This window comes from Brassica napus, chromosome A7 (assembly GCF_020379485.1).
Source record: "Brassica napus cultivar Da-Ae chromosome A7, Da-Ae, whole genome shotgun sequence".
NCBI lineage: Eukaryota > Viridiplantae > Streptophyta > Magnoliopsida > Brassicales > Brassicaceae > Brassica > Brassica napus.
In genome coordinates, this window is record NC_063440.1 from 21,011,438 (window position 1) to 21,027,414 (window position 15,977).

The 15,977-nt window shown below is 34.4% G+C and overlaps 3 protein-coding genes across 3 annotated transcripts; 2 read left to right on the forward strand and 1 right to left on the reverse strand.

Annotated features, from left to right (window-relative positions):
- Window positions 1-1,880: 1,880 nt before the first annotated feature.
- LOC106353747 (cleavage stimulating factor 64) lies at window positions 1,881-5,191 on the reverse strand. The gene is made up of 11 exons (XM_013793537.3): window positions 4,800-5,191; window positions 4,640-4,718; window positions 4,380-4,554; window positions 4,255-4,288; window positions 3,955-4,172; window positions 3,784-3,861; window positions 3,672-3,707; window positions 3,180-3,572; window positions 2,628-2,810; window positions 2,375-2,534; window positions 1,881-2,264 (listed from the first exon to the last, which is right to left on the reverse strand). The coding sequence occupies exons 1-10, from the start codon at window positions 4,831-4,833 to the stop codon at window positions 2,382-2,384; spliced, it is 1,383 nt and encodes a 460-aa protein (XP_013648991.2). The 5' UTR covers window positions 4,834-5,191; the 3' UTR covers window positions 1,881-2,264; window positions 2,375-2,381.
- Window positions 5,192-5,230: 39 nt separating this feature from the next.
- On the forward strand, window positions 5,231-6,511 carry BNAA07G23420D. The gene is made up of 2 exons (XM_013793540.3): window positions 5,231-5,615; window positions 6,078-6,511. Exons 1-2 carry the CDS (start codon window positions 5,232-5,234, stop codon window positions 6,285-6,287), a joined length of 594 nt encoding a protein of 197 aa, XP_013648994.1. The 5' UTR covers window position 5,231; the 3' UTR covers window positions 6,288-6,511.
- A 922-nt stretch (window positions 6,512-7,433) lies between these two features.
- Window positions 7,434-10,423, forward strand: LOC106357041 (polyadenylate-binding protein 5). Its single transcript, XM_013796729.3, has 7 exons — window positions 7,434-7,925; window positions 8,122-8,891; window positions 8,976-9,053; window positions 9,155-9,244; window positions 9,326-9,616; window positions 9,713-9,922; window positions 10,009-10,423. The coding sequence occupies exons 1-7, from the start codon at window positions 7,649-7,651 to the stop codon at window positions 10,237-10,239; spliced, it is 1,947 nt and encodes a 648-aa protein (XP_013652183.2). The 5' UTR covers window positions 7,434-7,648; the 3' UTR covers window positions 10,240-10,423.
- Window positions 10,424-15,977: the final 5,554 nt, after the last annotated feature.

Consider the following 15,977-nt stretch of genomic DNA (forward strand, 5'->3'; position numbering starts at 1 on the left):
AAATTTTCTAACTTATTTACACTTCCATGCCACAGAGAATTTAATTAAACTACATATTTTAATGCTTGTTTTTTTCAGTTAAATTAATGAGTTTTTTTAATCAAATTTAAACTTATTGTCATTAAATAAACCTACATATTTTAATGCTTGTCTTTTCCAGTTAAATTAATAAGTTTTCCTTAATCAAATTTAAACTTAATGTCATTAAATGAACCTAAAAATACATCATATTTAACGTAGCTTATTACGTACGAGTACGGTCCAATAATGAACTTGAATTTTATTTTTACGAAAACGTGAATCACTTGACTTATGTAATATTTAAAATATATTAACTACAATATAACAAATGCATATAACCTACCTATACTTTAGTTTGAAATGATCATGTTCAAGTTTTATATAGTCAACTTACATCATGCATCGATCGATGTACAATATTCAAACCATCTATAGTTTTCGTTTTCTTTATAGGATGTATCAACCAACCAATCATCCCATTGATTTTCTAAGCTTTATAAAAAAACAAATCAATAAATACAAACTCAAAATCCAATATCTTCTATTAATCAAAACATAATATCTTCAATGTTGTATCTTTAATGTACCTATTAAATATAGAAACTGTAACCATAATTACACTAATTATAAGAATAGATTTGATTCCAACCAATTGATCTATTACTTCGGTAATTGATTTGCTTGCAGAAGAGGAAACAATAAATTTAAAATTTATAAGAATATAAAGATATAGAAATTTCAACCAATTGCATATATTTGCGTATGATTTCCGCATAATAAGCTTCAAATTGAACATTGAAAAAGATAGAGAAATTGTTTTTAATCTTTTACCGACACAAACTTAAACAAAACGAAGAGTTAAATGTAATTTTTTTTAGTTACACTTCCCGGAAAAAAACGGTTACAACATGGGCTTTCATAATATGGCATTTTAACATATTAATGTTATGGACATTTAATAATTATCTTGATGAAAAACAAAGACTATAAATAATTTATTATTAATAAACTTATGAAATTATTTACAATTTGATGACTAATTCATCGCCTTTTTTATATGTTAAATTTTTCATAGAAGTTTAAAAATCATTTTATTTTTTTTAAACATGTATAACTAATTTATAATCTTTTATGCCATACTAAGTCATAATATAATACTTCTTCATATTTTACATTAATAACATTGTTTTTATATATCGTCTACAATTCTCTAATTACGTCTATTTGTTCACTTTTTTATATGATATTGAATATTCATCGTAAATAGATGGTTTAAGATGCCAAAAAAATTATTTACTTGGTGAATATAATATATCAAATATTACAAACACATTATTTAGTTAAATAAATAACCAAAAACCCAAAATTCAAATCCGCGCTGGCGCGCGGGTCAGGGTCTAGTTAAATGTTAATATTCTAGTTTAGATCTACCCTAATGAGAAAAAGAAATGTCGTAGTTGTATTATGTTAAACATGTGAGGATGAATAAACCAAGCAATTACAGAATATTTTAGAGAAATTACGTAGGATATCCTTTTTAGTTTTTTTTTTCAGACGTCCATCTAAAATCTAAACTAGATCATGTATTTCGGCTTGACTGTCAGAGTAGAGGGGCATATGATGATAATGTTTGAAACAATTGCCTCCTACCTCTGCATGTGTTTTCCAAGGTGCAATTTCCAGAGAAATTTCGCAATATAAACTTCCATGATCTGCTTGGTGACAGAGGAAACACTATGTACTAACAGAACACTCGTGCTATACAATTTTATTGGCTGAAGGATATTAGAAAGAGCTCTACCTACACTCCCAAATAAGTACCTTCAAAGGTAGACACGTTTGATCAATGCTTCAACGAGAAATCAACTTGTATCTTTTTTTATTTCCCTTACTGGTAAGCTTTGGTGAAATAAAATGTTTAATCACTGAAGTTCTGACCAGTGGCTACATGATAATGAAGGATGGTTTACTTAAAGCAACAAAAAAAGGAGATAAGAGAGAGAGGACACAGTTGTTCTGAGACTTTTTGACTTGTAACTTTCTCTTTTATATTATTGATGGCTCGATATTTTCTTCTATGACTATAAAGACAAACTCAGCACAAATAAATGCTACACTAATAGTACAATCACCCACCAGTTCAGGTAAAAGAGAATCCTTCTTCTTTCTATGGTAATCTGTGTGCCAAAAACCTTTTCATCTCTGCAAGTTTAGTTTCAATCAAATCAAACCAACCAACCAACCTGTGGGACAGAAAAAAGAGGAACCGAATGAGAATTAGATCAAATATCACCGAGAAAAAACAAGGCTGCTCTGAAAGAAAAACGAGATTCATGGCATATAAGACAACAACCTCAATGCTATGAATGCTGCGTCATGTTGTCTTGCTTGAGCGCTTGTTGCAGCTTTCTGACTTCTTGCTGTTGCTCTGGAGTCAGCAACCTCAGCTGTTCCGGTGTCAGGTTCATTACTTGCTGGAGCAACGTTGCCTGGACATCCGGGGAGATCTGTGTCTGTAAAGAAAGATAATCAATCAATCATTGGGGGAGTTTGTGAAAGATTTTGCTTATCCAATTAACTTTCCAAATGATGTGAACTGATTATACCTGATGCGCTCTCTCTTGTACTTGTACAGGATTTGGAAGCATTGAGTTAGACGCATGACCTTCACTGAATGAAGCAGTTCTCCTTTCATCCACTCTCATCATCTTCGATGGTCTGTTAATTGATTCATGAGGTCCCTCGTTTATTCTTTTGCCATAGTTTAGTGATACCATATGTCCACCTTGCTGTAAAGTATGTAAATACAAACGTTAACTTCATAGAAAATCTAAAAAACAAATAAGAGAAAGAAAGTAATGAAAAGGATCATATAGTCCACTAAACGTTCTTCATACTCACTAGATATACATTTGAACTTCGACTATTAACTTGAAAAGTAAAAAACAAACGTGAATCTCTTTCCCTTTGCAACTCATATTCAACTATCAATAAACTCTCCCTGTCAGATATGGTAACTAGAACAGAGCAGTCCTTTGGTGTAACACCGAATGTTGACATTTGAAAACTATAGTGCTAAACTATGTTAATAATTTTGAGCTAAATTTATATCTCAATAGTTTAATTCTCTGAAAAGATAAGATATTGTGGAAACTCACCTGCATAACAGAGTTTGTTAGTTGTGGCCGAGGTACTTGAGATGGCTGGATAGCACTATTCGGAACTGAAGTCTGAACACTATAACCCATGCTGATGGAACTTGGAACCAATTGTTTTTGGCGTTGGAATGGAGCGGTTTCACTCAGACCTTGAACTTGGGCATTCATAGAAGAAGGGCCTGGTTGGGCTACTAGTTGTGGAATCTGACTAAATGGTTGTTTAGAAGACTGTTGAATGGGAAACTGACTGTGGGTAGGTCGACTTAGCTGCTGTGACCTTTGTGCCAGTGGCGGTAATAGGTTCTGAGTAGATACTTGACCAGATAGTTGTGTGTCCTGAATGGACGACCCTGACATATGATTTGGGGCCTGAACAATATTTGGCGTCTGCAACTGCACAATTCAAGAATGGAAATAGCCCTCTTAAGACAGAACCATATATATACAGAAGGAAAACGCACAAAATAAATACTCAGTGAGATGGAAACTTACGACTTGTGGACTCACAATCCCAAGCATTATCTGTGCCTACAACAGTAAACAGGGTATAGGTTCACAAAAAGGTGTAATAACAACTATTTGGTCAATAAGGATGGGTAAGTACCAGGAAAACAGCTTTTAGCAACTGAGGTCTCGAAACCAGCAACTGTCGAGCTTGTTCCTTGTTCTGCGTAGCCATTAACTGAGACAACCACAATCACACCACTCGGTTACAGTTATTCAACAATGCGTCAGAAGATAAGCAAGGAAACAATCCATGTTGATAGATTCACACCTTAACGGACGATATAATTTCGGAGAGCTGACTCCTAGACATCTTAGCAAGATGAAGAGTCAGGGGATCACTAGCTGGAGCCTGCAGTGTACTTTGTGTACCAACTTGAGGACCACCAAGTGCACCGGCCATAACAGATGCAGCTGATATAGCAAGGTTGAGACCAACCGGCTGATGCATATTCGTATCTACAGACCCTCCAACCTGCTTTTGAGATTCTGACACAAAGAGAGAAAAACAACAAGGATAAGTTATGTTTCTCTAAAGACAATCGTGGTCAGTAACTGAAACAAAACATACCAGTAGCAGTAGGCAAAGCAGGACCTCCTTGACCCTAAAACCCAAAATTACAAAACTACTTTAGTTATATAACTTATTTAGTTAAGACCGTCCAACATTTTAAGACCATTAGAGAGGAGTAGAACCTGATCTCGGGTTTTGTCGGTTCCTTTGTCATTCTCAGCGAAATCAACTCTTAATTGACGGCCATTAATCTCATAACTCTGAAGATTACGACGAGCACTCAACGCGGTCTCTTCGTCCTTATACTCGCAAAAGCCATAGCCTTTAGGTTTACCCGTTTCTCTATCGGTAACTAATCTGAATCATGAAGAAAAAAGGTGCGTTCTTTATCAAAACCCTAAAACGCAATTAAGCCTAATTGAAGAATGACGATACTACTGACCTAAAGGAGACAACGGGTCCAACCTCTCCACAAATGTCTCTGAGTTGTTCCTCGGTAACGTCGTAAGGAATGTTCCCAACTAAAAACAGACGGTGAAGATTGACAATTGAAAACCAGAAGAATGAAAATCGAAAAGGAGGTGGAAGGGGAGAGTGTGTACCGAAAACGCAGCGTCGTTGGGAAGATGAAGCCATATTGAATCAACAGAAACAGAAGAAGGTGAAGCTCGGCTTCATCTTCTTCCTCCAAGAATTCGAATTCGAACTCGAGCCAGTTCAATTCGAATTCTTTTCGAATTCGTCAATGAGGGATGTGTCTTTTGTGTTTTTGCTCTCAGTATTAAGGAAAGACGAACGAAATTAATGTGAAGCGAATTAGATTCAAGGATATTTATGTCAACTAAACAAAAATGGAAACTTTATTCAGAAATGGAAATTTATATGGGCACATAATATTTGTTTCTGCCTTATAGGCCCATAATAAAGCCCAACTACTACTTCCCTGATACGAAACGGCGTCGTTACAGAGAGTAACTTTTTTTCTTTTGATAAACAGAAGAAAACCTTTTAATCGGAACAGCGAATCGTTAGCCATGTCGATAGAAACGATGCCGGAGAACGCGGAGGAGAGAGATCCACAACAAGAGATTGAAGAGACTACACCGCTGCTCGACGACTCTCAACAACCCGACGGTGAATCGAGGTCAAGGAACGCGACGGCAAAGGTCCCGGAGGTGGAGATCCATCTGTACCGGTGTGGAAAAGGTCCGGTCGACGTGTTCAAGTCGAACCTCGGCGGCTGGGAGCAGGATCAGCTCGAAGTTCGATATATCCTTGAGAAATACGGATTGAAATCCATCTTCGCTTTCAACGCCGAGAAAGGCCGTGCCGTCCCGATCCGATTTAACCCTAGGAATGGCCGGTCTGTGCTGACTTACAGGGATGGTGCCGTCGTTTTTATCGACGGTGAGCCTCAGGTAATAATTTATATCCTTCCGATGGAGTCCTCTTGACTGTTGGAATCGATTTGTTTCGAGTTATTTTGGTTTAAATTACGATGGTCTCGGTTACTTTCGGTCAAATTTGGTTAGTTTAACTAGTTCGGTTCGGAATTTGGTTAACTTTTTTCTAAAATGAACCGATAACCGATTTTTTAAAAGACTTACCGAATTGAACCGAATTATTTTTAATACTTGCCGAATTGAATCGAATTTATAACCGAACCTGGACCAGAAACCAATTTTTTGGTTTGGGTCAAAATCCCGGTCCTAGTTATTTTGGTCAAGTAAAATCACACCAAAGAATCTCAAAGGTAAACAAAAGACAAATGTAGAAACTAGAAAGGAAGCCACAGTACTCTCAATATCTTTGGATTATTGGATACTATTGTAATAAGAAGAAAAACGTTTAAAAGTTGCAATATCCATTGTCTTTTTCAGGATTCTCTGCTCAAACCCATTACAAGAATCGTGCTTGGGGTCGCGATTGTTATGCTGCTAATAACGTTTCTATTGAAAGACCCTCCAGCGTGGATCAAGAACAATATCTCCATGGGGAACTTTCCTCCGTGGGTGCTCGCTTGCATAGTAATAGTATTCACCCGAGCGAGGAAGAGGACCAGAGACTTCTTCAAGAAGTTTGGCTGGTGATATCACAGTCCCTAACATCTTGTCTCTTTGTCTTTGGAAATGTGGTGGAAATTGTAATCCTTCATCGATCATGTAATATAGAGATTCTCTAATCTTAAACCCAACAAGTTCCCTTCCTACTTGTTGTCTTTGTTAAGCCTTGAGGCGCCAAATTGCTTGCTTTCAGAACCAAGAGGGCAATCATTTTCTCCATTTGCATTTGTTGAACTTTATAGTTTTATGCATTTTCTTGTGTATGCGATGTGGAAATAGATAATTTAATCTTCTGGAAACCCAAAAGTTTGGTAAAAGTAACAAGCATGTTCATGTTATATTTTCTTTTGTATTATTCCTGCTGAAAATCTTACAGTCAGAAAAAATAAAAATCTACAACCGGTCACTAGTTTATGTTATGCACAATTTTTTTTAAAAAAATGGTAGACAATGATTGGGAAATATCTAAAATTATTTGACTTTATGTATGAATTTTTTTGCACGAACTTTGTATTTTGAATGTTTATTAACCTTTTGAACAAATTGATAGAGTATATTGGTCAACACGTTTTTAACCAAATAATCTTTCCCAGAAAAAAAGTTATCAAGAAACTATTGAATGAATTCATCTACGAAAGTAGGTATGGATGTACAAACTGAAATAGCAAAAAAATGTAAAACACAATTTGACTTGAATTTATGAGATAGTTGCCTGCTACTTTTCAGTTTTCACATATTTAGGAGCCATATCCACATTGGATGTTAGAAGAAGTTATTAACTCACGTTGAAGAACTCATCACAGAGAGCATCTTCGATTTTAAAACATAAACAATTGAACACAATATTATACGATATAATTTTGACCTAATTTTTCCTATGTACTATCCTCTTCTATCTGTACTTTCCCGCATGTAAAGTGGTCAGGTCAAATCATAAGAAACGCAGAAGTAGAAGATATATGGTTAAATTGAATATCCACGTTACTCTTGCAGATGCACAATAAAAGGCGACAAAAAAACAAAATAAAGACGGACACGTGGCAGATGTTATACATTATTTGTTAAGTTATGGGCCCACAAAACTCGGTCAATGAAAAGACACATCAGTTCGAACTGAGATCCGTACGGACCGATTCGTTAGTTAGCGAATGTATAAATACACAACAGCACATCTACCACACTCTTATCGTTTCTCCGAAGTTATCAAAAAAGGAAAAAAATCAAAATCAAAATATCAAATAAATAAAAATCTCGCAAAATATTCTCCAAAAGATTTAAAAGATCGCAAAACACACAAACTTAATCTCTCTCGCTGTCTAAACAAAAACCCTAAATATCAGAGCAGTATAGCGGCGGCGGTTGCATCTGGAATTTCCCCGACAACAGCGATGGTTGATCAAGTCATCCCCAATCAACCAGCGGTTACAGTTGCTTCTCCTCCTCACGCGACTCAGGTAGCTGCCGTTGCGGCTGCGGCGGCCGAGGCGTTTGTAACGCACCCTAACTCGTCTCTCTATGTGGGAGATTTGGACCAAACTGTCAACGAAGCACATCTGTTGGATCTCTTCAACCAAGTGGCTCCTGTCCAAACAGTTAGGGTTTGTCGCGACTTGACTCGTCGCTCACTTGGATACGCTTACGTCAACTTCGCGAATCCCGATGATGGTACTTTAAAATCATCTTCGAATTAATTATTATTATAATCAATGTTGAAAAAATGGTTATGAATAAAGTAGGTTTAACAGAGGATTAGTGCCTATACGGAATTTGTTTAGAATAATCTTTTGTTAAGCAAGGATAGACCAAATTTTAGAACATTGATTATTATGGATTATTAAAAATTGTTATTTAATTGTAACAGCCATGCGAGCAATGGACATCCTCAACTACACTCCGATCAAAGACAGACCCATAAGGATCATGCGTTCGAACCGTGACCCGAGCACTAGACTCAGCGGAAAAGGCAATGTTTTCATCAAAAACCTGGACTTAACCATCGATAACAAAGCACTGTACGACACCTTCTCGAGTTTCGGGACCATCCTCTCATGCAAGGTAGCCATGGACAGTACGGGAAAGTCAAGGGGTCACGGCTTCGTTCAGTACGAGAAGGAAGAAACCGCTCAAGCCGCTATCGACAAGCTTAACGGGATGCTTCTCAACGACAAGCAAGTCTATGTGGGACCCTTTGTCCGTCGTCAGGACAGGACTCGTGAGAGCGGTGCGGTCCCGCGTTTCACCAATGTCTACGTGAAGAATCTGCCTAAGGAGATTACTGATGATGAGCTTAAGAAGACGTTTGGGAAGTACGGAGAGATCTCTAGTGCGGTTGTGGTGAAAGACGAGAGTGGGAACTCGAGGTGTTTCGGGTTTGTGAACTTCGAGAGCCCTGAGGCGGCGGCGGTTGCGGTTGAGAAGATGAATGGGATTAGTCTTGGGGAGGATGTGTTGTACGTTGGGAGGGCGCAGAAGAAGGCTGAGAGGGGTGAGGAGCTGAGGAGGAAGTATGAGCAAGAGAGGTTGGAGAAGTCGTACGGAACCAATTTGTATGTGAAGAATTTTGATGATGGTGTGAATGATGAGAAGCTTAAGGAGATGTTTGCTGAGTATGGTGATGTGACCTCAAGCAAGGTTTGGTTCTTGATTTAAAAACACATGTCTTAAAGGTTACTGCATAGGTTGGAGCTAAAATGTTTTGTTTGTAATCATTGTTAGGTTATGACGAATCCAGAAGGTTTGAGCAGAGGGTTTGGTTTTGTTGCGTACTCTAGTCCTGAAGAAGCTTTAAAAGCTGTAAGCTTGCAACCATATTCACAATCTGATTATATATTTATTTATTTATATATTTTTAAATTGTACTCATGTAAATTTGAGATGATTATTTTTATATTCAGATGAATGAAATGAATGGGAAGATGATAGGAAGGAAACCTCTTTACGTTTCTTTTGCTCAACGCAAGGAAGAGAGGAAGACTCGTCTTCAGGTTTCTTATCCCTCTGTCTCTGTGAACTGTATTACTTGCGTTTTGAAACTTGTTCTCACATCTTATTTATGTTTTATTCAGACTATGTTTTCTATGAGACCAAATGCACCATTGGCTGGGTACCCAACAGGAGGGCCAGCTGCAGGGCCACACCATCAAATGTACATGGGCCAGAACGGTCAAGGTATGGTGCCGTCACAGCCTATGGGGTATGGGTACCAACTTCAGTTCATGCCTGGTGTGCGTCCGGGTGCTGGCCCGGCCAACTTCATGATGCCTTACCCTCTTCAGAGGCCAAATCAACCTGGTCCTCGTTTTGGGTTCAGGCGTGGTGCTCCTAACATGCAGCAGCACTTCCAGCAACAACCACAAGTATGTAAATCTTTATCCTTATCATCTCTATGACTATTAGCAAGGTTGTTTATTATCTTCAACTTTGTGTGGGATGTTTTTATTTTGAACTAACAGATGATGCAGCACAATGCAAACTCTGGAATGAGATACATGGGAGGTCCGGGTAACAGGATGAACGTAGTGGAAGCAGCTGCCCCACAAGGCATCATGGATGCATCTGCAATCTCTCACAATGCTTCTCAAAACCCACAGAGGCCACCTCTCCTCCCCATTTCTAAGCTCACTTCTGCCTTGGCATTGGCTAGCCCTGCCAATCACTCACAGGTTGGTCTCTCTTGTGTAATTCTCGTACCACATATGAGCCATGTACTAGATAATATTTGTTGAATAACTTGTTTTAATGATGATAGATTCTTGGGGAGCAGCTATACCCACTTGTGGAAAAGCAGGAGCCAGTCCATGTAGCCAAGGTTACAGGAATGTTGCTAGAGATGGACCAAGCGGAGATCTTGCACCTTCTTGAGTCACCTGAAGCTCTTAAGGCCAAAGTGTCTATGGCTTTGGATGTCCTCAGACTCTCTGCTAATCCGTCAGCTGTGTCATCCGTTGATGACCAGTTTGCTCCCTCCTCAACGGAGTGAAATGAGTATTTACCCATAAAAAAGACTAATGTTTCTTCTGGCTTTATTAGACAAAATGCGCTTTGAAAACTTTTAGGACGTCTTGAATCTTCCCGTTTGCAACTTTAGTTTACATTTGGTTTTCTTTTCTTTTAAGACTAGTTTTTGTTTTGAGTCTATCTAATGATATAACTCTTTGGACCTCCTCTAATTTCTTTTGCAATCTTTGTTCTTTAGTATTATGTTATATATTAGACTGCATATTATGAGTGACAAAATATCTCTAATTCATCACACGTGGATGGAAATGGGCATCTGCTAACTATGATTAATTGAAAACCGAATGTGCCTCATCATCTACATCTCCATTGACACATTTTTGATATCATTATGCTTGAAAGCATGTTTTCAATCAACTCGTGCTGCTGCTTACTGTTGACATGTTCATCTACCAAGTAAACGACATATTTGTGAGTAGGCGTAGGAGCTCTTACTGTCACTAGAGTTATATGTTTTGTATCCTTCTTTCTCGTCGTTACTGCATCTGCACATTCAAACGACGTAAGGAACCCCTATCGTCGTTAAACAATAGTTAAAGCGGCTATATATGCAAACTACATTCGGCAAGTTTCTGGCCTAGCTATGTAGCTAAAAAAAAAATGAATTAAAATCAGAGAAGTAGTAATAATGTAAGCATAAATCATGTTACATGCAAGAAAATCGGCCTCTTTGATGCTGCATCTGGAGAAGTAAAGCTACCGTCTATCTTCCATCTGTCTCCTCTAACTGACTGGTGATGATCCAGCAGCATTAGAATATTTGTTCAGCTTAGTGCTTTTGAACATGTTATTTGACATCTCAGTCACAATCCTTAGTTCTGAAACTAAATTTTATCTACTGGTTTATCCAAATGCGAACATACACTGTTGATACCGCGCCATACAGACAATACACACAACTGCCAAATTAAGCATCTGAAAATTAAAAAAAAAATATATCTCTTTCAGTGTGTACCCAACACGACAAGCCATCGAGACGACATGTTCATTTTAAGGTGAGTGGAAGAAGAATATTGTACAGGGGTTTTTAAGTAAGCTATTACTTCTCGCTCCCCTTTCAAATTTGTATATCGTTATGCGTTTGTCTTAGGGCTAAATGGAGTAAATGGTTCAGTATTATATGATTTTCTTTAGAGAATAGGTGAGTTCCTAGCTTGTTCCTCTTTGTTCAGTTTGTGTGATGTTATGCCTATGCTTGTCTAATCCATTGTTAACCGAGGTATACTGCATGTGATGAACATGTGTTGCACCTTCTATATTTGTTCAGCGCCCATATGACTGTCGTGGGCTATGGCATGAACTTTTCAGAAAAGTACCGCAACCTATCTTACAATGGCGTATGAAGTCTCAATATTTATGTTACTATATAACATGAAGTGAAGTCAGCTCATTCTATTGTTCGCAGAGGCGTGCCTACAGTGTATTGAAAAAGGCATTCGCCTTAGGCCCCCGAATAATATTACGTTTTTAGGGCCCCAAAATTTAAAATAATTTCTAGTTTAGTTGGTTAAATTTATTTCTAAAAAAAACTTTCCATGAGAATCGAATAACTCAATTTTTAAATCCATATACTTTTTTCTTATAGGACATAACATAGCATATTTACGTAATAAACTTATTTTTGTAAGTGTTAAACTTATGTATTTCGTGAAGGTGATATATCGTATTAGAAATTTTTTTTTTTATAGTTGTATATAATTTTTTTTTTTAAACTTGCTTTAGGCCCATAAAACCTTTCGCACGGCACTGATTGTTCGAAAAGGTAAAGCTATACTACACTTCGTAGGTGATTTTGATGCAAAAGCTAATGCATTGTGACGTGTGTTTCTGAAGAACTTCACACAATACAGTATATTCAAAGAAATCAGCACAAACAAACAAATTGTGCCCTCGGACTATAAGGTTTATCCATTCTTAAGGAACTATATATAGTCTTTCTTTCCTTTGCTACTTCCAGGTGGGCCACTCATCAGCATGCATGCTCGGGTCTCCATTGTATGTCTCATAAACATCACCATTGTTCATTACCATCATGCTCATGTCATTCAGTTTGTGCCACTCAATCTTAACAATTTTAACAATAAATTAAATCTCTGAAGCTTTATTAGTGGATCTAATTTATATAATTTTACGTAATTTACGTGGAGTTCATTACGATCAATCTAAACTCACTTGACCCTGAACTTTTTTCAATAAGTATCAGTTTATGCCACTCAATCTTAAAAAATTTAACAATAAATTAAATCTCTGAAGCTTTATTAGTGGATCTGGGGGAAGCCCATTAGCAAGTTGATGATGAATAATAATTATCTTGGCCCAAAAATGATTATATCATCATTACTAGGCATGCACATTCGGGGTCCCAATCGAGTTTCAGTTTATTCCAATCAGATTTCGAGTTTTCAGATTTATCAAAATCAACCCCATTTGGATTATATGAAAATTCTGTTCGAGACCGGTTCGGGTTCTATCGGGTTCGGGTTGGGATTCGTAAATCTTCAAAGAACCGGTACAACCTGATGTACTTTCGGAGTCAGGTCCCAATCGGTTTTTCGGTTTAAATGTACATGATTTATATCTACTTTGTAACCAAAAAAATAAGTAAAATTGGTTCTTCGGTTTTAAAATACATGATTTGTACCTATTTTGTAGCCAAAACATAAATAAAATCGGTTCAAAAGAAAGAAAGGAACCAAGTGAAAGGTAAACATAGTTATTGATCGAAAGAAAACCAAATAAACGAAAACATAAAACGAAAACTAAGTTCTCTTGAAATGCAAAATATTATTCAATGAAAACAAAACCAAAATCTAAAAACTTCAACTTTTAACCGCCACCTTCAACCATCAATCTTCATATAATAGATAATTATTTTAGATGTTCAATATATTTTGAATATATATTAGGAATTGAGATCATGTTTGGTACAAGTTCTTTTTGACAATTTTGAATATTCGGGGTTTATCGAATATACATTTAGGTTCGGGTTCAGTTCGAATAATACCCATAACCCGAAATACCATAAAACAAGATGTATTCGGTATTTATGCCGGGTTCAGATCGGTTCAGATTCATTTTTATCAGATCGGGTTTGGTTCGGATTTTTGGGTTTGGTTTATTTGCCCAGCCCTAATCAATACTATTAAAATCAATACTATTAAAATATAATTATTTTTTTATCTATTTACAAATAGTCTATGTTGGACTGTAACATTTATTTAAACTTTCTATTTTTTCTCTTTAACTAACATAATTATAATTAAATATGTATCATATCTAACTTATTATATTAATATTTTCAAAATAAGATATCTAATTAATATTCTTAAGTATCTTTTTCTAAGATTCCATTGTAATAATATGTTTTAATGGGTTTTTCTTTAAAAAATATATATATATATATTTATTTATTTTTAATATTTAATTTCAATAATAAAATACATAATTAATATCAACTATAATTATAAAAAATTTCTAATTCATTCTTGGTTTATAGAGTAAGAAATAACAATCCTGTAATATTTATATTCATAATTAAATTACTACACCAATTAACAAATATAAAGTAACTTAATTCATGTCTTAAGTCTTAATTATTTTATAAATAATAAAATTAAAGAATAACATATATTCATGAATTTACAACATACTTCAACCAATTAAAATAAAATATTAAAGTAAGATATATTAACTAATAAATAATTTCATACTTTAATATATGTTATTTAATAAATAATTTAAATGAGATATATTTAATTTATATAATAATAAAATAAATTTTGACCAATATAAGAAATTAAAAAATATTGTACTATAATTGAAAGCTTTAAAATATTAGTAAACTTTAATACAGGTGGATTATATAAATGAATTATCTTATTTCATAAAATTATATTCATGTAAATTTAAATTTAATTATCTATACGGGTGGATTATATAAATGAATTGATTCTGCACTTTTAAAGAGCGGGTCTAAATCTAGTAATTTGATTTGAAAACGTATAATTCGAAAACATAAAAAAAAATTACGTTTTTTTTATTTTTTTTTTATTTTTTATTTTTTATTTAAATAAAGATTTATTATATATATAAATAACAAGGGTATAAGAGTCTTTTGCCACTTAATGAAGAATGTATTTTTGAAAATGTCTCATTAGTGGTGGTAAAAATAAAAAGTGGTATCATGAAAGTGGTAAACATGTAATTTTCCCAACACATTATTACTCTTTCATAGTTTCAACAATTAGTTACCATAAATAATTATTTCTAAAATTATGTAGATTATTTGGAAAGTGGTAATTGAATTATCCTTTCCTTTTAGATGTAATTATAATAAATAAAATTAAAAATCATCGGCCAATCAAATTATAACAATTTGAAGAGTTCATTTATGATCGACACGTAATAAAAAATAATTTATATGACTTCTCAATCAATATTTAGTAGGTTTATATTTTTATATAAGTAATTTATAATAGTTTATAAATTATTTTAAAATTCTGATAAATTTATTCTTTAAACAATGATAAATAATTTAAAAATAATATTAATAAACATGTTTGGATTTTGTAATATTGAAAATAGTAATTATATAATTGTATTCGAATACAATTCATCAAGTAGAGTATAAAACTATTGTAATTATCTTATATAAAATTTTGTTCATTTTATTTTATAGTTTATAAATATTAAAAGAAATAAATAAAACATTGGTAATATTTCTATAATTTCGAGAATTAGTTTCCATGAATTGTTATTTGTAATATTCTTTAGATTATATGGCAAGTGATGTTAAATGATTTTAGACTTACTTTAAATTTTTAGATCTAAATTAAATAAATAAAAATTAAAAACAATCGGCCAATCAAATTAGAACAATTTTGTTGAAACTTCTTCTATGAGCGACAAGTCACCATAAATCACTAAAGTGACTTCTCATTTAATATATATAGGGGGATATGTAGTTTAAAATTTTCATGATTTAATATTTGAAATTCATGGTCTATGTCACTTTCTGGTATTTTAAATATAATCAGTATGTTTACAAATGAATTTTGATATTTATCAACTTTGAATAATTGGGGGTGATTGGTTGGGATTTAGCAAGTGACTTTAGCTTTAATTTTTATCTACAGCTTTAAAATCACCAATCATGCTTTACATTACTTTTTAAAGCTACAACCAAAAAATTAAAGCTACAGCCAAAAAACAAAAAAAACTAGCTATAAAAGTCTTATTTTCTAAAGCTCCATCTTTTTGGCTGTAGGAAATTTTAAAGGTACAGCTCTTAAAGCTAAATCAAAAAATCCTACAGACAAAATTCTAAAGTAAATTTCTAAAGTTACAACTCAACCAATCACCCCCAATGTTTCAGATGATCTACTATGATTAAAATACTTTTCGCTTTCATGTTTATATTATATATAGTTTTTTTATATTATTATTATATATAGTTAATCTAGTAAAGTTTATATTGCTTGAATCATGCAAATTTGGATTGCGTAATTTGATCGCTAAACGTTTTGTCACTACCTGTTTAGCATCTACCTTTACTTGAACCTTATTTTAATTTTCCTTAAAACCCAGAGATCATTTTGATAAGTAAATAAACTTATTCTGAACCTGAATGAACATACTAATTTGTGGCTTAAAAAATCGTTTGCGACGGCCAATAAAGTTCACACTACATTTTTTATTTTT